Source organism: Plasmodium knowlesi (genome assembly GCF_000006355.2).
Source record: "Plasmodium knowlesi strain H genome assembly, chromosome: 8".
NCBI classification, from domain to species: domain Eukaryota; phylum Apicomplexa; class Aconoidasida; order Haemosporida; family Plasmodiidae; genus Plasmodium; species Plasmodium knowlesi.
In genome coordinates, this window is record NC_011909.2 from 277,967 (window position 1) to 298,778 (window position 20,812).

At 37.4% G+C, this 20,812-nt stretch overlaps 6 protein-coding genes across 6 annotated transcripts; 4 read left to right on the forward strand and 2 right to left on the reverse strand.

The window, feature by feature from the left end:
• Positions 1-907: 907 nt before the first annotated feature.
• Positions 908-3,226, reverse strand: PKNH_0806000 (rho GTPase-activating protein, putative; the record flags this gene model as incomplete). The annotated part of the gene is made up of 5 exons (XM_002258665.1): positions 908-1,345; positions 1,492-2,339; positions 2,506-2,618; positions 2,756-2,869; positions 3,138-3,226. 5 exons carry the CDS (start codon positions 3,224-3,226, stop codon positions 908-910), a joined length of 1,602 nt encoding a protein of 533 aa, XP_002258701.1.
• Positions 3,227-7,160: 3,934 nt separating this feature from the next.
• Positions 7,161-9,154, forward strand: PKNH_0806100 (RING zinc finger protein, putative; the record flags this gene model as incomplete). The annotated part of the gene is made up of 2 exons (XM_002258666.1): positions 7,161-8,237; positions 8,414-9,154. 2 exons carry the CDS (start codon positions 7,161-7,163, stop codon positions 9,152-9,154), a joined length of 1,818 nt encoding a protein of 605 aa, XP_002258702.1.
• A 1,157-nt stretch (positions 9,155-10,311) lies between these two features.
• Positions 10,312-10,956, forward strand: PKNH_0806200 (conserved protein, unknown function; the record flags this gene model as incomplete). The annotated part of the gene is made up of 1 exon (XM_002258667.1): positions 10,312-10,956. The coding sequence occupies one exon, from the start codon at positions 10,312-10,314 to the stop codon at positions 10,954-10,956; it is 645 nt and encodes a 214-aa protein (XP_002258703.1).
• A 1,008-nt stretch (positions 10,957-11,964) lies between these two features.
• Positions 11,965-12,315, forward strand: PKNH_0806300 (conserved Plasmodium protein, unknown function; the record flags this gene model as incomplete). The annotated part of the gene is made up of 1 exon (XM_002258668.1): positions 11,965-12,315. One exon carries the CDS (start codon positions 11,965-11,967, stop codon positions 12,313-12,315), a length of 351 nt encoding a protein of 116 aa, XP_002258704.1.
• Positions 12,316-13,052: 737 nt separating this feature from the next.
• Positions 13,053-13,382, forward strand: PKNH_0806400 (uncharacterized protein; the record flags this gene model as incomplete). Its single annotated transcript, XM_002258669.1, has 1 exon — positions 13,053-13,382. The coding sequence occupies one exon, from the start codon at positions 13,053-13,055 to the stop codon at positions 13,380-13,382; it is 330 nt and encodes a 109-aa protein (XP_002258705.1).
• Positions 13,383-14,953: 1,571 nt separating this feature from the next.
• On the reverse strand, positions 14,954-19,069 carry PKNH_0806500 (AP2 domain transcription factor AP2-I, putative; the record flags this gene model as incomplete). The annotated part of the gene is made up of 1 exon (XM_002258670.1): positions 14,954-19,069. The coding sequence occupies one exon, from the start codon at positions 19,067-19,069 to the stop codon at positions 14,954-14,956; it is 4,116 nt and encodes a 1,371-aa protein (XP_002258706.1).
• Between the last annotated feature and the right edge of the window lie 1,743 nt (positions 19,070-20,812).

Here is a 20,812-nt window from a genome sequence, read left to right on the forward strand (position 1 = left end):
AGTTATATAAACTACGAATATGAAACTATCCGCATGATAATTCACAGGTTTAAATTATCACAAACGGAAATTTTAAAGGTGTCAAGGAACACAAACTAAACTCTACGGAGGCGTCCGCAATGGCCCTATGCAAGTGATTACGAAGGGGTGTTTGTTCATGCATCCACCTGCGAACATGACCTTGTAGAAAAAAAAAAATTACGTGCAACAAATACTACTGCCAGGGGAAATATAAAGCTGGAGTTATTTATAAAAGGAAGAAAAAAAAAAAAAAAAAAAAAAATTAAAATGATAACATACTACATGTGTGCAAGCACACATACGTACACGTGTAGGTGCACTTACCAAAAGAGTGAGAGATACACATCTCCGCAGAGGTAACATGTGGACATAGGTTCGACAAAAAAAGGGGAGAATTATATGCGGAGGAGGATAAGCACATTTGCCCCGATGCTGCGGACAAAAGTGCGGAGGGAGTCGCAGAAAAAAAAAAAAAGAAAAGCGGAATTAGACAATTTTTGATAATAAAAAAAAAAAACACACACACACAAAAATGCACATAAAAAAAGAAGGCCATAAAGGAAACCCAAAAAAAAAGACTCCTCTTCTTCTCGGAAAACATAACTGCTGCGATAAAAATTCGTTTTATGGTCACGAAAAGAGGGATTATATTAACTACTAACAAGGCAACGTCCATCATACACCTCCTTCTGCGGCAGTTGGAGACGTGTGGAAACATTTGCACATGGATCCCCGAAATTTTTATAAGCCTTATTTGGTTTTGTTGCTAGCTTGCTCAGCTTTCTCCTTTTCCTGTTCCTTTTGATAATCTTTTTGCACCCAAAGAAAAAAAAAAAAAAATTATTTAATGACTGAAAAGAAATTAGTAGCTGCTTCACCACCGCGCTCACTCCGCCTTCCCTTCCTCCCTTTTAAAATTAACCTTCCTGGTGTCTTCCACTGAACCCGATTCTTCCTCCGTAGCTTCCTCTGTCACTTCCTCGGATTCCTCCTCAGACTCTTCCTCAGATTCCGATTCCGACTCCGACTCCTCGTCGGTCTCTTCATCCGATTTCTTCTTCGATTCGCCACTTTGCAAGGCGTCCTTTTCCATGGTGCCCTTCTGTGTGGCATCCTCTTTTTTAGGGTCTCCCTTTTCCGAGGCCTCCGATCCACTTTTGGCAAGCTCCTCCGAATCACTGGACTGATCCTTATTATCTTTACTTCCTTCTGACTCACTGCTCTCCTCCTCACTTGAGCTCTCCGTTTTGGAGTCCTTCTCCTGGCTATCATCTGATTCGCTATCCTCTGAACTGTCACTTTCTGCGTCGTATTTCCCCGGGTTCTACACAAAGGAGGAGAAAAAACGTTTCAGGATGGAGACAATATGACATATGCACGCAGGCGACGCTCATTGGGAACAACTGCGCCACTCACATCGCCCTCCCCCCCCCCCCCCCTAGTCTCCTCGTCATATACGTATCAACTCACCGTCAAAATATCGGGGGATTCAATTATCATCTGGAGGCACCTATTCGCCAAAGTAATGCACTGTGAAAAAACGGCATTGGGAACACTGGGTCTGAAGAATGTTGGAGCAAAAATTTTAGCCAGAGTTTCTACCGTCATGTTATTTTCACTTGAATACGTTGAGACGGCTTTAAAAAAATTCAAAAGACAGACTAGACACTCCCTAACACCCGGTTCCAGTTTATTATACAGTTTAAATAGAACACTTCTAATTGCCTTATCCGAGGCTGACACCGTTTTTAAATGGTACAACCTCGTGAAGGCATCTTTACCCAACAACCCGTGTTTCTGCGTATCTAAAAAAAGCTTGAATGAACAGACTAGGGAAGGAATGTTGTTAAAATCGGTTGTAGGTTCTCCATATTCTATGTCTCCAATTATTCCATATAATGTATTTGCATCTGCTTGTAGATAAAACAGATCTTTCGTACTAATAATTTCAGGCTTCATTAAATGGGTTAAGAAATCCACAAGGATGGAAGGGATGTGCTTATATTCCATGTAGGTCTTTCCAAATCGTTGACACAAAATCTCTAAATCTGCTCCAAAAACGGAAACAGTTTTTTCTCCTAATAGCATTTCTTCATTTCTCTGAACTATGTATGGAAAGCATCTTAAATAATATGTTGGATTTATATTTAACTTTAAAAATAGATCTTCTAACTTTTCTATGTATTCTACTTTTTTCCAAAATTTGGGTGACACAAATGGAGTTACAACGGCTAGCACCGTTTTGGACATGAATCCGCTGTGCACCAAGTACAGTTTTTTCAGGTTCTTCTTATATTTCCTCGGAAGTGTATCGTACCCTACGGGAGAAGGGAGAAATCAAATGATGTAAGGGGGGGGGAGGTCTTACAAGGAGCCTTTTTTTACGCGTGGAGAAATGATGAACATGAGATGTTGCCATTTTAGAGCCATGACAATTCATCACTTTTTTTTTTTCTTTTTTCTTTTTTTTTTTCCCCTCCTTACACTGCTTTGCGTACGCGTAAACCGCGTCGGTTAACCAACTTGTGTGTGTTTCGCACAGAATCAGCACGTAATTCTCCTTCACGATAGGGTCCAACGTCAGGATGGCGTATCTTCTGCATGTGGCGAAGTAGCAATTTCCCGAAATAGGGAAAATAAATAAATTAATAAATAAAATAAAATTATATCATCGTCACTGATGCAATTCACACACTTCAGGCAAATAAACACCGCCAGTATAAGATCCACTTACAGTGTCTTCTCAGGGTCTGCACCGGATGAAACGATAAAACACGGAATCAACAAAACGATGTGTGAGCCGTACCCATCCTTCCCAATTACCTTCAGCAAGTCGGTCTTGTACAATCTGTTCAAAATAAAAGTCTTTCGTGTGAACATGCAACAGAGTAAAAGCGCATACATGGATGTGAACACTCTCCTTACGTACTCATACATAATTCTCAATTCCTTTGCACATTGTATGACACAGCTTTGTAAAAAAAAAAAAAAAGAAAAAAAGAAAAAAAGAAAAAAAGAAAAAAAGAAAAAAAGAAAAAAAGAAAAAAAGAAAAAAAGAAAAAAAGAAATAACAGAGTGCTTATTTGTAGTAACATGCATCCGTTGCACATACTTACTCGTCAAAATTTTCCGTGTACGCCTTTGTCAACAATTTTTCGTATTCCACCAAAACTTCTGGCGGCACTTCGGCATCGGAATCCAGCATTTTTTTTTTTTCCCCTCGATTTGTTACAAGTCGAATTTAAGGCGAACGTCGAACAAAAAACGGCACAAAAAAAAGTGAAATAAGGAAGCGCATAAAACTAAGACGCGTTCATGCTGCAATTATAAGCGGCATCATTCAGGTTGTGCTCCTAAGCGATGTTATTCATGCAGCATTCACAATATTTACAATCAAATTTAACAAATTTTGTAACAGTCTACTGACGCGATGGCGTGTCTTTTTTTTTTTTTCTCTCTCTCTCTTCCTTAACAGAATGCGAATTTTGTTTTTTACTCCGATGAGGTTGACGAATTTTCCGTTTGGTCCTGTTTTGTAACAGTTTTATGTTATTGTGCTATATTTTTTCTTCCTCCCTCCCTTACGTAATTTTAAAAATAAATTATAACATGAACACCATTAATTGGACAAAAAAAACAAACAAAATTTTGACTTAAACAATTAACAGTTTGTACGCAAAAAAAAAAAAAAGAAAGAAAGAAATACATTTGCAAATTTTCAATCCCTTCTTCCTTTTAGCAACTTTTTGTATCTTATAAAATGAACATGGAGTTTTAACGAGCAATTTTTTTTCGGGGGGGGAATGGGCCGAGGGATTAAGTGCAAGTTAATGCCTGCTTGAACTTTTCCTCATGCCCCTTTTATGAAGAGCTCACAAAATGTACGAACAGATATATATTCACTTAAGCGCACATGTACACATGCGTGTAAAGTGTGAATGTTTGTTTTGTTCGATATATTAATAAAAACGGTAATGCGTACTACTCAAGGAAGTTTTTTTTCTTTTTTTTTTTTCTTTTTTTTTTTTTTTTCTCAACGTTTCACGCATCACTTGGCTCATCGTTTAATATCCTTTTCCGCAAGGCTGTTGAGCAAGTTTATAACAATGTTCCAAAAATAGGACTCTTTTCGTTATCGAAGTTGACGTCTATATCGACATTGCGCGGATTTATCGAGAACTCCTTTGTTTATTATTTCACCCCATCATCTTTTTGTTCATTCGAATTTTTTTTTAACGTTAGTCAAGTGACAGGCTCACTATTGCGACATTCCCGTGAAATGTGAAATTATGTACATGGGGACGTGTTTACCTGTGCTACTAGCCGTTTTTGAGACTTTGGTAAATTATACACCTCCCCCGAAGGAAAAGGAAAAACAAAAAAAAAAGTGATGGAGTCGATGGCATTCCGTGGACAGTAAACAGAACGAACGATGTGTGCCTCTTCAGGAATGAGCATATATTCATACATGTACCATATGCACAATTTCTGCCCATGTACCTCTTATAGCGCTTGCTTGCATGCCTTCGAGAAAGACTTGCACGGTTGCACACATGGTGAAAACAAGCAGGAAACGCTTCTTTTTTACATACACCAAATATAGGATTTACTATAATGTTAAAAAGATAGGAATGTTCATCTAAACGGCTTTATTGCGAATACGCGTACAGCCAAATTGACGTTACGTGTTACGTCAGTTTTTTTTTTTTTTTTTTTTTTTTAACGTAAGGCAAACCTGTTTGGCGATTTACGTGAACTGTTCAGGCAAAAATACCAAAAAGGATACAGTAGTCATGTACAGTGGTTGCACACACATGTACGTGTTTTTGGCACGAAGCGTTCTTGTTCATCTTTGGCATACGAATGGTTATATTTTAACTATATAAAATAGTTCTCCAGAGATGGAAAGCAAAATATAATCTTGAATATTGCGTTGGAGAAAAGAAATGAACTGTTCGACACAGTCACTTCAGAGTGTGTGTGCAAGTACGTACGGAGCGCAGCGATTACGGATATACACATATATATATATATATACCAACTCTGCTACACGCGTATGCGTACAATGTTATTTCTTCATTTTATGCCACATCCTATGTGTGCATGTTAGCCGTGGTGAAGAAAAAATGTACGCAGTTGTGAAGCTGAACAGAGGGAAGAATACCAACAAAAAAAAATAAACAAACTGGGAATGGCCTGAAAAATCATGCCTTGACCCAAATGACATAAAATAAAAGCGCTTCAACAATTTTAGACAATTTTTTAAAATTATCCCCATGAATGCTACTTCTTCCTATGTAGGTATATTCTCTTTTCTACTTCATTTGCATATTTTTTCCTAAATGTAGAAGAAATGTTCCCCCCAATGGAAAATCGCACCGCGTCATATTACGCGCGGTTGCTGCAAAATCGACTTTTGCTGTTATAAACATCTAAAAGGAAAATTAAAAAGTGTGTGTCAAACGTAAAGTAAAATTATTGAAAATATAACAAGAAATTTCCGATCTTTCAGTGTATATATTTATTATGCATTTTTCGCTTTTTTTTTTTTTTTTTTTTCTTTCTGTTTGCAACATAAATGTTGTAGGCAACGGGTGCGTGTTGTTGTAAAGCGGCGTGATTTTTAAAACAGAACTACACATTTCACTTTCTGAATTTCTTTTTTCCTTTTTCACCTCGCACTCTGTTATTTCATGCAAAAAAGGAATTTTTTTAAATGTCTTGAAGTACGCATAGAAAGGGAAATTCTGAGGATAATAAAAAAAAAAAAAAAAAAGAGTAAAATTACAGTAAAAGTAAAAATGAAAAAAAAAAAAAAAATGTACAAAATTAGCAAAAAAATTGGTCAAAATGATATCGAAATTTTACACACGAATATTTTGAACTGTTGGTAGACTCCATAGAAATTTTTTTCAGAACGCTGTTTTGTTTTTTTGTCTAATTTTAAATATTTTTTTCCTTCTCTGTCAGATTACTTTTTATTTATTTTTTTTTTTTCTAAATTATATATGAACATACATTTGGTGCATACATTCTTAGTATTTTTAAGTATATCAGTTTTCAGTTTTATTCACTGCTTTTGTTTTAGACTTTGTGGGCGTTCAGATAAGGTAAACGGTGAAAAACGTGGAAAAATAGGGCCAAATATAGGAAAACTGTATAATGCTCCTTTATACCCACCACCCTGCTGCTCCTCCCCCGTTTTTTAAATAAGATATAAATTTCTACATCCATTTGACGTCCTTTTTTTTTTTTTTTTTTTTTTTTTCACATTTCCTATTTCGTCACTTTCTCGTGTCCATTATATTTTATTCCATCTCATTTCATTTTGCTCCATTTGATGTTTATTTCTTCATATTATTCTTACACCCCCTAAAAGGGGACAACCTTTTTCAGTTCGCACACTGAAACTTTTCTACGTCGCAACAGTGGACAGTTAAAAAAAAAAAAAAAAGGGGGGAATACACAACAGGTTGCAAAAACAACGCCCATATTAAATCTCAAATGACTTCCACATTGTGCAAAATTATAATTTATAAAATAAAGTGAATACCCTTAGTGCTCCGTTTAGGCAGAAATACGTCCCTCGCGTCATTAGCGTTCGTATTTTATTTCCTTTTTATTTTCATATTAGCCGTGAAATAGATGAAGGCCTAGATGCTGGAACAACATTTATGATACCACTACTGTGACGCTTCGAAGAATGTGCAGTAATGCTTGTACGAGCGCAGCAATCGAAGGCTCCCCAAGAACAAATACATAGATTTTGTCTACATAGAAAGTCAAATACAGGAAAGCAAAATAGAAGGAGAATTTTTTGGCAAAAGGAGGAATCACTCTGCAGTTTAGCAAAACTGAATTTTTTTTTTTTTTTTTTAACTCTTTGTCGAAATCGTGGTACGCAAGTAAGCGACCAGCTCTACTCACAAGTGCACTAGAAGAGCGTTCCACCTGTACGCTCTTATGTGCACCTATATTTATGTATGCACCGAAGTGGGAATGCTCTTAAATGCGACCCCATTAAAAATTGTCACGCTCAGCACATTTCGAGATTTAGCCCCAATACAATAACCATCTACTACACAGAGGGGGACAAATTCCACAGGGAACATTCAGCAGGAAGACATGAAAAGTAAAAAATGGAAAGTTGCAGGAGAGGTGAAAGCAAACATATGCACTTCCTAAATAATGTCAATTCTAAAAAAAAATTAAATATTGTAGAAAAAAAAGGCATACTAGAAAAGGTGCACATACTGCCAATAAAAAGAAAATGCGAAAATACAAATGCTCTTTACAGGAAACTACAGTTGTTGATAAATGACCAATGCGTCCTGAATGAGGGGTTCATAATTGCCGTAAATGAAGAAAAGGAAAGGGTACCCGAGGGAAAAAACACACGGCAAAATCTAAAGGAGGGACTAACAAATGACATGGAGGGCACAAATAAAAATGAAAACAACACAATAAGCACAAATTCTCTCGAAAAAATAAGCAGCTCTAAAGAGGAATCTTGCAAAAATGCAGACTCATGGGAAGTTCCGCATAGGAAGGAATCGAACAATCACACACCAAAGAAAAGTTCAAATGAAAAAAACAGTATGAACAAACCAAATAATGACAACATTTGCTTAAATGAAAAATGCAGCAAAGAAAAGTTAACAGACGAAACTTACCATTTTGAAGAAAGCACAGACTACTATGTTGTTGTAAATTGCATACCCTCCAAGGGAATCCTCACTCGGGACACCCTAATTTACACGGATGGAAAATACGTGGACAATTTAAAAAAAATTCATCTCATAATAATACGAGATAAATACTACAAAAAATATGAAAGAAAATTGAAAAAAAAATTTTTTTCTTTAAAAAAATATATACTTAAAAAAGGCAATCAATTTTTTAATGAAGCTATGTCCTTGATTCCGTTTTCCTTTGACAACTTTTCGAGTAAGTGCAATACAGAAAAGAGAAAATGTAGTAGTAGTAGTAGTACCTTCGAAGGAAAGAACGTAGACACTGTCACGACCCACCGTACCACCACCAAGAGAAGAAGTCTCGTCCTGGAAAAAATCCTTCTTACCTGTCTGCACCCCTATTTCAAGAAAAACAGAACTAAGCTATTCTACTCAGGCAAATTACTCATTATAAATAATTTTTCATTTCTCGTTGTGAAGATAGATGCTGACGTGAATGTGGGCTTCGTGGATAACTCTACGGTTAGTAATGAAAAGGGGCTCATCTGTAAAGTGTGTGTGTGTATGTACCATTGGGTATCCACCCACGGATGATATTTCATCCTTTTTTTAACGCCTCTATATGGGGAATTCATGATATTTTTGACATGCCCTCAATAATTTACTTTTTATGAATCCCTCCCCCTCCCCTCCCGCAGGAGATTTGCTTGAACGCAGATACGTATGACCCGTTTAGGAACGTGCACATTGTACCCCTGTATGACACACTACCGACTACCTATAATTATGACATCTTTGCAGACTACATCAAACCATACATAGAGAGGCATTACTTAAGTTTGTTTTCCATGCACGACACCTTTTTTTACAAAGGAGTGCAATTTAAAATTATGGGCATCGACCCAATGAACATCAAATATGGAAGAGGAAGAATTACCTGCAACACATTTATATACACCGATGGGGCAATCAAGCCAACTTTCTTCGACGTTATTTCGAATGAGTCCATAAATTATATCCAATGCTTACCCGTAGAATACAAACCATATGCTGTTTTGAACATACTGCAACAGTTAGATGCAGATTCTTTGTTACGACTCTTCCCATCAACGAACGCCAACCTGCAGGAAAGTGCCCTCAATGAACAGCGCATTCTAAACCATTTGGATAAGTATAAGTACGTATATAGGAATCATACACGGGAGGATAATCAGAGTGGGAAGATGCTCCTAGACGTAGATGTGGAGGAACAGACAGATGCAAAAAATAAAAGTAGCAAATTTGCATATGAACAGTGTGCAGTTTGCTTCGAATCTTTTCAGAACTACGACAAGTGTATCAAGTTGGCTTGTCTTCACACCTATCATTGGAAATGCGTCAAAAATTGGTTTCGGTTTAACCTCACTTGTCCCTGTTGCCGGCGCGAATTGATCATTTAGGTCGGTCAACAAGCAACTCCCCCAAGCTTCCATACAGGCGCATGCTGCATAGAAATGGCTATCTTAATTTTTTTTTTTTTTTTTTTTTTTTTTTTTTTACAAATGGGAGCCTACTCCGTGAAGTCATGGACTCTTCAACGCAATTTCCATTTACAGGTGCTACAAGAAAACACAAAATTAAAATGAAGTAAAACGCATCTAACGAATTTTCTTCCCATCGGTATTGCCGCGTAAATAACCTCTCAACAGATTGATATGGCACTGTATAGCCGAATCAACGTGGGTGTGTGTATGGTTGTTTTTTCCCGCGTGTAGCCTGACTGGCCAAATCACCACAACTATCTTGAAGAAAAAAATGAAAAATGGAGGTCATCCCATGTGTGGGAATAGTTTACAATTTCGCGGCAATACAAAACCCAACATAAATGAGAGGAAAAAAAAAAAAAAAAAAAAAAATTCGAATGTCCAAAGGATGTAATTCCGTGATAAGGCAATTCGTCCTATCTTTCCCCTTCAGCTGAAATTTGTTCTTTCCATTTTAGTAAAACACTTGCTAGGCGGAAATATGGGATTTCCCCCCCAAAACCGAGCCTCCAAAGGGGCAAGTGTAAATTTTTAATTTATGGATCGTTAGCTATTTTTTGTTTACACGTGGGTTAGCCACAAAAGTAACATGAACCCCTGTGCATCGCACCTACCTTTCATTCTCGCGTTAACAATCCATCAATCCTCAATATATATATATATATATATTTTAAGTGCGCATAATTTGTGCGAGAAAAAAAAAAAAATATATATATTATTCGGATTAGATAACCTTTTACCAATTTTGAGGGAAAAAATAAAATGAAGAGGTCCAGGTCAAACTGAATTGGACCCTTTTAATCGTTCGCCTTGCACTTCTACACGAAATATTGTTCCTGGCGCCATAGCGCTGTGACGTAATTTTGTAGTTGGCAGCTTGACCTGAGGGGGAGAACCCCCCGATGGTGGCGCCACATTTGGAGAAACAAAACGCGAGAAACGCCGCACGTGGGTTTGTATCTATGTGTGGAATAAAAAGAGATGTCATCCTCAATTTTCGAATTATGCAAAAGCCCTGCGATGAATAACGCCCTCATGCACACACACTTAAACGCTCACATAATCCGAAAAAAATGAACTTCATAAAAACACACATTTATGAGCAGGAGTACACGAATGAAGGAATAAAAGAGCATGAAAAGGACGCCAGGAGCGCAAAAGAAATTGACGAAAATAAAAGGTTAAAGGAGCTACCAGAGTTTAAAAGGGACCATCAATTCTTAAGTCTATCAGAACAATTGGAACTGAAAAAAAATAACAACAATGGTACAGGCACACTAGGGAAAGATGATGAAGCAGGACTCGTGAACATTTATGACATGCCAAATATGACAGAAGAATATGCAGAATATTACGACAATTATGCGAAACATGATAATTATAGTATTGAGAAAATCAGGGAAAGAGAAAAAGAAGTAGAATTTGAATTTAAAGAAGCTATAAAAAATTATGCAAAGAAAAAGGAATTAAAGGAAAAAGAAGACGAAGTAGATTTGTTGAAAGAAGAAAGTAATCATGTTAATTTAAGTGAGATAAAAAAAAATATAATTAAAAAAAAAAAAATTATTCCAATGAAGACCAGTGTGAAGGCCATTATAAAGACAAAGAAAAAAAATGCCATCTCTTCTCCGAAGGGGGACCATTCCAACGTCAAAAAGGTTTCCACCCCTGAGAAGAATTCACTTTTACTTGGTTATTCGGATTATTCAGATGAGTAGCGGGATATGATTTACTTATGTAAATTTATTTGTATATTCCCTCCCCTTCTGCGTATTAACAGCCCTCTCTGAGTCAACCGATATGTTTACACCCCTTTATGGAGCATTTGATATCGGCCCTTTTGAGGGAAACACAATTTGCTTAACTTTTTGAAATGATAGCGAAGGTAGACATGTGAATATTTCCGCCATTTTATCGAACGACAGAAATACACGAGATGACGATGTTGCTACTTTTCTTCCGTGTGTTTCCTTTTTTTTTTTTTTTTTTTTTTTTTTTTTTTGTTTGTTTTTCCCATTTTGTTCACCCCCTGTGGAGGGATACTCCTTCCCTCGCTTTATTAAGTGTGCGAAAAAAGCATCACCCATAATTTTTTTCACCACAACGAAATAAACAGTTGTCACACGTGCAATTCGCCCATGTTAAGCTTAACTTATCTTTTATTTCTTTTTTCGATTAAACGTTATTTTAAAAAAAATGACTTAATGATGCTGACACCGTTATTACACTACTTATCATCTGCTATTCCCCCCCAATGGGGATTACATATGGAGAAACAGACATGTACAGGAATAATGTATTTATTCTTGATTCTTACACGACTTCCTCAGCGTGGGTGAAAAAAAAAATTTATTAACAATTTGGGAAATATATTCACACGCTGGAATTTCCGTAGATGGTAGGAGATTACTCCTTTTTGGTATGTTCAGGTAAATTTATTTTTTTTTTACATACATCAAGGCCCAGTCGAGACGCTCGTCCGCAGGGGTGTTGTGTTTACAATTGCAAAGAGAGCATCCCGCGGCGTTCCCTGTCGTAACATTTCTCCTACTATATTACACAAAATACCATTTTCACGTAACGAATACACCGGAGGGGGGCATAAAAAAAATATATATATATATATATACATATATGTTTTTCCCTGGGTTGCTATTAAAAGCATTTTTGCCATCCGTCAGAGGAAATTTTTTTCTGTTAGTCATTGGAACTACTTGCAACAGTTGATGAAAATGGTTTTGAAGGATAAAAGGAAAAAAAAAAAAAATATCGTAAAATATACGAACAAGAAAAATTTCAGTAAATTTCCTACGAGGGAAGAAAATGACAAAAGAGGAAATGCCAACCACAGAAGCGAACTTTATGACGAGAGTGACTTACCATGTTATGACAATAACGATGACATCCTAATTAGGGATAAGGATTTTCTTTCGTACATTTTAAAGTCTGATGATGAATTAAGCGAGAAAGTGACACTTTCAAAGGCACAAGCGTCAAATATAGGGACACGCAAGGGCCTTCAGGCTGATTTCCTCCTCGCAGCCGTGGCGTTTAGCATACCTCCCGGCATGGTATAGCCTGTGTGCATATATACATACAAAGAAATATATACTGTGAGTACCTTGTATTGTGCGAGCATCGGTCAAAGAGGAAAAACTCCCCTTTTAGCTGTACCATATGAACGTATAGATGCCTTTACCGTGGTGTATGTGTGCAGATTTGTCAGGCTAATAGATAAAAGGAATATCCAATACGAATTTCACCGAAGCATTTTCCTTCAAGCCTATATAAAGTGGATAATGTGCGATATTCTTGCCATTTGTTCTTTTCTTCCTTTTTATGCGCACAGGGGCACATGAAGAAAGTACATTCTGACAATCTTCCCCTGTACTATAAAATCGAAGGGATTACCGAAAGTCGTGGTGCACGGAGCGTAGGGGTATAATGAGAGGGGAAATAATTCCATCCAATGATTCACCCCGCCGTGTAGCGATCCCGTCAAGTGTTCTCTTAAATTATTAATCTTTTTTTTTTTTTTTTTGTAATTTCGTGAGTTTGCCATTTTAGTTAACAGGTTTATTCACAATTACTTGTCTTCCATTTAACTGCTTCCAGGAGGTCGGACAGGGCGTTGTAGCTCATCAGCTTCAACATGCGTATGTGCGTGGGCTGAGCGAAGATGAGACCCACAACGTGTCTGTGCACGTAACTACAAACACGTCCATCACCAACAGGGACATATCTTTATAGACTCTAGCCTTTCACATACACATCAACACGTAAGAAGAGAAAAAAAAAAAAAAAAAAAAAAAAAATGATCGCGCGATGCAGAGTTAATTTACTAAAAAAGATAAAGGACAAAATACCCTACGGAGTTAAGCAAAGTCAACATTACAAGGATGCCAAGAAACAGGAAAGGTTATCACTTGAAGCGAACAGAAAGTTAAAAGAAACCCGAGGCATGCTTCTGGATGGCAAGAAAAACCTATTTATGAGTTTGCGACAAAATAGTGACATTAACTGGTATAGGGCGGGTCAAATATTGAAACATCTGGAGATTCATCAGAGAGCCAAGCCCGAAATCACACCAAAGTTACGTGAGAGAATTACCAACATTGCTAACTTTGTCAAAAGGGGAAGATAAAATGGGGGATAAAAAGGGTACGTAATGTAGAGAACGCTTTGAGCATGCCGACCTATTTTGTCACTTCACTTGATTAACTTTGCACTCATCCTACGTGTAAACAAAGGGGAATAACGCATTAACCTTCCTTGACGTAATACATACACACATATGTACACATATTTGTTTATGTGTCTATCAAAATTTTGCACGAGGGGATTGAACCTATTCTCCTCAATGTCCTTAACCAGTGCTAATCCAAGCAGAGTTCCACGCCAAAACAAATCACCAATCTGGATAAGTTAAACTTCCCGTCCACTGGGGTATCCAAAAAAAAAAAAAAAAAAAAAAAAGAAAACTGCTATACTTGCAACTTTGTTTTAATATGTTTTTTTTTAAAAAAAAAATTATTTTCATTTTATTCATGTGAAATATGTTTTTATAACATAAAAAGCACATGCGGCAGACAACATATAATAATGGGAACATATGCAAGTCCGTACATATAAAGCGCCCCAATATATATGCAGATAAAATATACACACATGTGTATACCCGTACATGTGCACATAGGAGAATCTACATGCACATAGAATAGGCTTACATTTAAAAAAAAAAAAAAAAAAAAAAAAAAGATAAAAATATTAAATACGGTATATTGGTGGTTATAATAAAGTGTAAAGTGCGAACAGGCAATGCGTGTGCAATCTATGGGGTTATGACAGGAACATATATGCAACGCAGGTTACACTTTAACACTTACATGTGTTTGTTTGCTTGTTCGTTTATTTGTATATATACGTGCGTGTATAAACATATACACATTATGCACACTCATGCAAGACATAAAAACACACGCCTTTGGGCATTCATAAGGGGAAGTAAAAGGAGGGGGGGGAGGTTTTATAAAAACATATAAATTCATACTTGATTAAATTATTTAAAAAAATAAAATGCTAATATTGAGTGGGGTAATAATATCGAATGGTGAAAACAAATGGTGGAATCGAATAATTCGCAACGAATAGGAAGAAAAGAATAGAGGGGGAAATATAATAAAAAGATAAAATATATATACATATACATATACATATATATATCAACGAATTGCAAACACGGTTATGTAACAATAACGATGTGTCTTGTAACACGGTAAATAAAAAAAAAAAAAAAATGGCACAATGGATTGTGAGCTCAATACATGGCCAATACATAGTCAATAAACGGGTACAATGCAATAAAAAAAAAAAAAAAAGTTCGCTCTGATTCGCTACCAGCATACGGAGGGAAACACATATTGACACATAATCGTCCTTATATAACGACGTTGCACACATCACACAGGGACGCCTCAGTGCAAATCTGTCTCCCCGTCCTGGTACGATTGAAATATATCCCATTTCCTCACCAAACATTTTATTCATTTCGTTTCTTCTACGATGGCTACTGGGGGCTTGGCCTTTTCGGGCCTCTTCACGCCCCTTGGCGCACTACACATGGTCTGCTTTTTTTTTTTTTTTTTTTTTTTTTTTCCCTTCTCTGCTGTTTTCGCTTCTTACGATCCTCGTGCTAACAACTGTGATAATTCCTCCTCACTGCTCCGTCTTTATCTCCGGTTTCACGTTCATGTAATACATGGAGGACTCGTTAAGCTCATTTGCATTGGAGCCAATCATATTGACCGTGCCCGCGTTTTCACCCTCGTACGAATTAAAATTTGTACCTGCATTGGGGCCATATGGGCTATTATTAGCATAGGTATTGTTAGCGCCGTTTTCACTATTGACACCGCTATCAATGTTGCCTGCGTCGTTCATAATATTTACAAACTTCCTTTGCTCTAAGGGATGCTCGACAACTCTGGTGTTGTCTATAACATCACGCCCCTCCAGGATGCTACTATTATTGCCATTGTTGTTCGTTCCCAGATTTACGCTGCCACTGGCGCTGTTCATCATGTCTTTGTTCATGACGGGTTCAGAATTTATGTTCATGTTAGAACCCGTAGATGTAATCCCGTATTGGGCATTTGCTGGATTCGTATTAATGCCATTCTCCCCATTCATATGCATTTCGTTCATTCGCACTACACCCACTCCAGCTGGGCCATCCATGTGATGATGACTAAACGGTGATGGTCCTCCACCTATAGTCGGGTTGCCAACATGAGGTGCGCTCATTTTTCTATTGTTATTATTTAAGACACAATCGCTACCCATTATATAATTATCTACACTAGTGTTGTGTATAACACTCCCACTGCTGTTATTTCCTGTGCTGTTACTGTTATCCATTAGGTGTGCATTGTTTAGCATCTTTGAATTTTCATCTTCCAACATTGTTGAAGACCCACCGGGCGCAACTAACACTTCCCCTGTAGAAAAACTTTTCCCATTGTAGTTTGTATTCAACCCCCTTTGTTCATTCATATACATATTTACTCCATTTGATATGGTTGTATTGTCCTTGATGGATGATGGGCCGTTCACATTGTTATCACCTAAACTGGCACCCACAATGATTCCGTTGTTTGTTAATAACCCCCCGTGGTGGTAATTATTTTGGCTACCTGTTCCTGCTGTACCTTCATTGATAGCATTATTTCCACCATTGTAATTATAAGTGCAATTGTTCATTATGTCTATTTTATTAGCAGAATTTATATTGTTGCCGCCGTCGACGTTGTTTAGCAGGGTGTTTGCGTTGTCCATGCTGATCGGTAGGTTGTTAGCGTTGTTGCTACTTCCATTCCCGATAGTTGATTCCTCTTCATTCATGTTACTCATATCTACGTTCTTCTCCGTGTTGTTATTCCCCATGTTGTTCATAACGCCGTGTGTGTTCACACCTCCCTTGTAGGCACCCATATTCTGCGCGAAGTTGCCACCACCAACCCCGTTAATACCCATGCCATTCACAACATGGTCCATGCCAACACTACCACCAATATTACCATTCATATACCCCATGTTTCCTATAAGCGCGCCATTCGCTGAATTTGTGACACCCATTCCACCGTAGTTGTTGTCATTGTATGCATTCCCATTCGCGCCTGAGTTATTTCCGTACGAGTCCTTAAATGGCAAATTCATCATGCTGTTTTGATTGTTTCCGAGATTTTTGGAGTCTACATTAAATATGTTAATTAGCTCCTCGTCCGTGAAGGGAACAGCTTTGTAGGCGCATTTTACCGTATGAACAGCCAAACTGTGTGCCTTATTGAATCCCCATTTTTTTAAAAGGTATTTGGATATTTTCGGTTCTTTGGAATTTTCATTTTCTAGATATTTGGCAAACCAGGAATATGAATATGGGTCGAATCGCACCCCTTCCACTGGGGTCAGAGCACTAGCACGTGCAGTTAGACTTTCCATTCTTCTTCCTCTGGGTGCTCTTGTTCTCTTCGTAGGAGAATAATCATTTTCGCTTTCTTGACAATCGCTATGTGGCATTTTATTTGGGTGCATATTACTGTTGTTCATTCCGTGCGCATTATAGTAATGCATCTGAGGCATGATCATATTTCCATTGAGGTTTTTATTCGTGTCATTTAGGTTATCATCCGGGTCTAGGGAATTCATTTCCATCATTCCTTCCACCGCATTTTCCGAATTCATGTTTAGCAAGTTCCTAATTCTTTTGGTTCTATTTTCTGTGGTCGTCGCTCCTGCTTGTTCTGCTTCTAATCTGCACTGAATGGCTAGCTCCTTTGCCTTTTCGAAACCTAATTTTTTAATGGGGAACCTTCTCATCTGAAAGTTCTTCCCTATAGACCAATAGGCTAGCCAAGAACCCTTTCGATCATTATAGGATACTCCCTTCATGGGTCTGGTACAGCTCTTATCAAAGGAATCCATAGCTTCCATCAATTCTGCGTTTTCTCCATTCCTACATAGGGTCTGTTCCATATCGTCCAAGGAGAGCTGCGAATTTTCGCTTAGTTTTCTTTTAGGAGGCCTTCCCCTTCCTCGCTTAACTCCTTTGTTATTTTCATTTTTCAATAACTCCTTCTTGTTTATATGTTCGTGTGTTCCTCCAGCGGGTATGCCTCCATTGTTCATAGCTACGTTCGTCCCTATGTGCGCCGCATTGCTTCCGGCATTGTTCATCATTCCCATATTGCCACCTACGTTACTTCCTCCAACGTGGGTGTTTCCTCCTGCGTTATTGTTACCAAAGGTGCCATCCTCCATCATCATATCATTGTTATTTTTCATAACATCGTTTGTTGCATTTTCCATTGTCTTCCTTCCATGTACATGGAACATGGGTTTACATCTCGCGCCTGCTTTCTCGGCTTCCTGTCTAGCTTTCACGGCTAAAATTCGGGCTTGTTCAAAACCGTACTGTTTAACAGAGAAGTATCTTCTAATTTCCCTAGTGTTATCATTCCAAGCAGCTAGCCATTGTTGCTTCTTCGGATTGAAACGAACTCCTGGAATTCTAGGCAAATATTCAGGATGTCCCTCCGTACATGCCCTAGCCCATGTGTTCATAACATCGCTATTATTTTTTTTCAAAGAATCATATTTCATATTATAACTTTTGCTATTCAAATTATTACTATTATTGTTATTGTTGTTGTTATTGTTTGTATGCGTATTATTGTTGCTACTCAAATTCAGGTTTACCATGCTGCTACTGCTGTCGTTCATGTTCCTATTACTGCTTATGAGGTTGCTATCAAATAAATTATTATCATCCAAATCGGAGTCGTACAAAGTCTTATCCTTTAAGTAATCCTCCTGGTACTCAAAATCAGAGTCTCTATTATATTTCAACTCTTCCTCCAAACTGCAATAATTTTTATTCGACTTTACTTCATACTTTTTCAAGTACGATATCACATTTTCCACTTCCGCATTTGTTAAAGAATCAGTCTTCGAATTCATCATATATTTTAAACAATTCGGGGTATCATCAGATAACTTGGTTCTCATGAGACAGTCATAATAATCTTCTACAATGTTGCTATCTTCATGATCACCTAGTGTAAATGATCCTAGATTGCCCCCTTCGGTATTAACACTTATATGTCCATTAGCATTTCCATTTACATTCCCGCTCACATTACTTGTAGTGTTCGCAGAATTTATATGTATGCTACTCCCCTTTATGGACAGATGAGAATTTATGTTATTCGAATTAGTATTTCCTTGGATGCCATTGCTACCTGTCACTATTGTGTTTCCTTTTTTTTCATTTAAAATATCTTCATAATCATTATGTAGTTCTAAATAACTAACGTAATTGCCTGAGTTCTGTTGTGAGTCCGCAGCACGAAGTATATTCAATTGTTGCTTTAAATAATCTGATACGGATATGTTCCAGGTGGAAGGTAATTTGTTATAACTTAGACATGGACCAAACACGGCTATATAGTTATGCAAATCCACAACGGTTACTGCATTCCTTAACCTGTTCAGGTGATACATAAAGGAAGTTTTTTCATCCGAACTGCTCGAATCGGCAGACATATCCTTCAAAATTACTATCAATTGTTGTTTGCATATTTCGACCAATGATGGTACGTCTAATTTATCTTGCTCGTTCATATGCATAGATATTTCTGCGTCTTCCTTCTTCTCATAAGTTACTTCTCCTTCGTGTTCCTTTAAAGTTGACAATCCTGTTAGAAGTTCATTTCCATTTTCGTTCCTCTCTTCATTCTTCGAGGTGATGTTTTTATCCGTTGCTAAAGCTTCCATGTTGATGACGAACTTTATTCTTGCGCGTGCAAAGGACAGGGGGTTCTCACTCGCCTATGTGCACCACGCATATACATATATACATACACTTGTATGCGCGTGGGAGTGGCACGGAAAGCGCACGGCCACTCGCACAAGAACGCGTGCAAACACTTCAACTTACACTCCCTTTTACACACACACACACACACACACATACAAGTAATTCTTTGTTACACCTTAAAAATATGGAAGGGGCATTTCAAAAATCGGGGGTGTGCCAAAATAATTCCGCAGCCAAACTCCACCTCAGCTATGTATGTCAAATGTGTGCTGAACGCGCTCCTATTGCTGACTATATTTTGATGTCCTCAAAACTTCTGCCAAATGTGAAGTCCCCCTTAACTGGGCGGAAGGAAAGTTCGTACCTCTCCTTTCGGTTACGCGCTATAGGCGCTTTATTACTGCTGTGGTTGTCTTCCTCTATTTTGCACACCTCTTTCCTCTCCGTGCCCCTTAATTTTTTTACGTATGGGTTTTCGTGTCGCCCTTCTTGTGTGCACGTGCTATCAACGTGTACAGGAGGGAGGACAATCGACGAACAGGCACGCATAAGCAGGAGCGCGCAGGTACATATTTGTACGTATGTGCACGTATGTATCGACACTTATATATACCTATGCATGCGCGTACTTAAGGGTCGTTTCGATCCTCGACGCACATACACACGCATGTACAGATGCATACAGGTACTCGTCGCACAAAACAAAAGTGGAAATAAACGGGGTGCAGCACGGGCAGCTCTCCAACGACACTGCACTCGCGCTGGGTGTAAATGCCAAGTCACGTTTCTCCGCGAATAGGTCGAGGCCCCGAGACTTGCCACCTATGCAGATGCCATGAACACATGGAGCTGCACCATCACTTGTTGCCTCATATATAAATGTGCGCTTTTTTGTATATACGTATGCACATACATATATAAACAATTACATATGCAAATGTACATATGGGCAAATGTTAATGCGTAAGCTCTGGCATTAACTGATGGGACTATATTACGCCCCATGTGCAGGCATAATTTGTGTATAAATATTTTACAAGTATGTATATAAATTAAAAAAAAAAAAAAAAGAAAAATAGGAAAAGGGAAAAATAAAAGAAAAAAAAGGAAAGAAGAAAAAAATACAAAATTTAAAAAGGTAAAACAAAAGGAAACTGATATATAATTACTGTGTTTATATTCTTATATCCGCGATCGATTTGGCTTTTTTTTTTTTTTTTTTTTTTTATTTTAAATCCCTTATGACTTATTTTGTTGTGCCTAATTTTTAATCTTTTATTTATTTTTTCTTTTTCATTTTAAATCCGTTATAATCTTAATCTTATATATATTAATCTTATATCGGATCAAGTGCTACACCTTGCCTTGTTAGCTTCCTTCCTCTTATCCTTAATTTATGCATTCCTTATTCAATCTCATGCTGTTCCAGTTCTAGTTCGTTTGCTTATAAATAGATCATGGATTGCACGCTATTATATATAAATTATATATAAATGTAATATGTATGTATATATATATATATATGCATATATATGTATATATAAATATGTCAGTTTTCTGAGCACTTTTTATTTTTTCCTGCAAGCTACTGCTTCGCTTCGTCGTGTTGGTTTTATATTATGTGCATAAACAAATTTTTACTAAAATAAAAGGAAAATGAGATAATTTAAAAAAGTATGTTGGAGGGAAAAAAAAATACA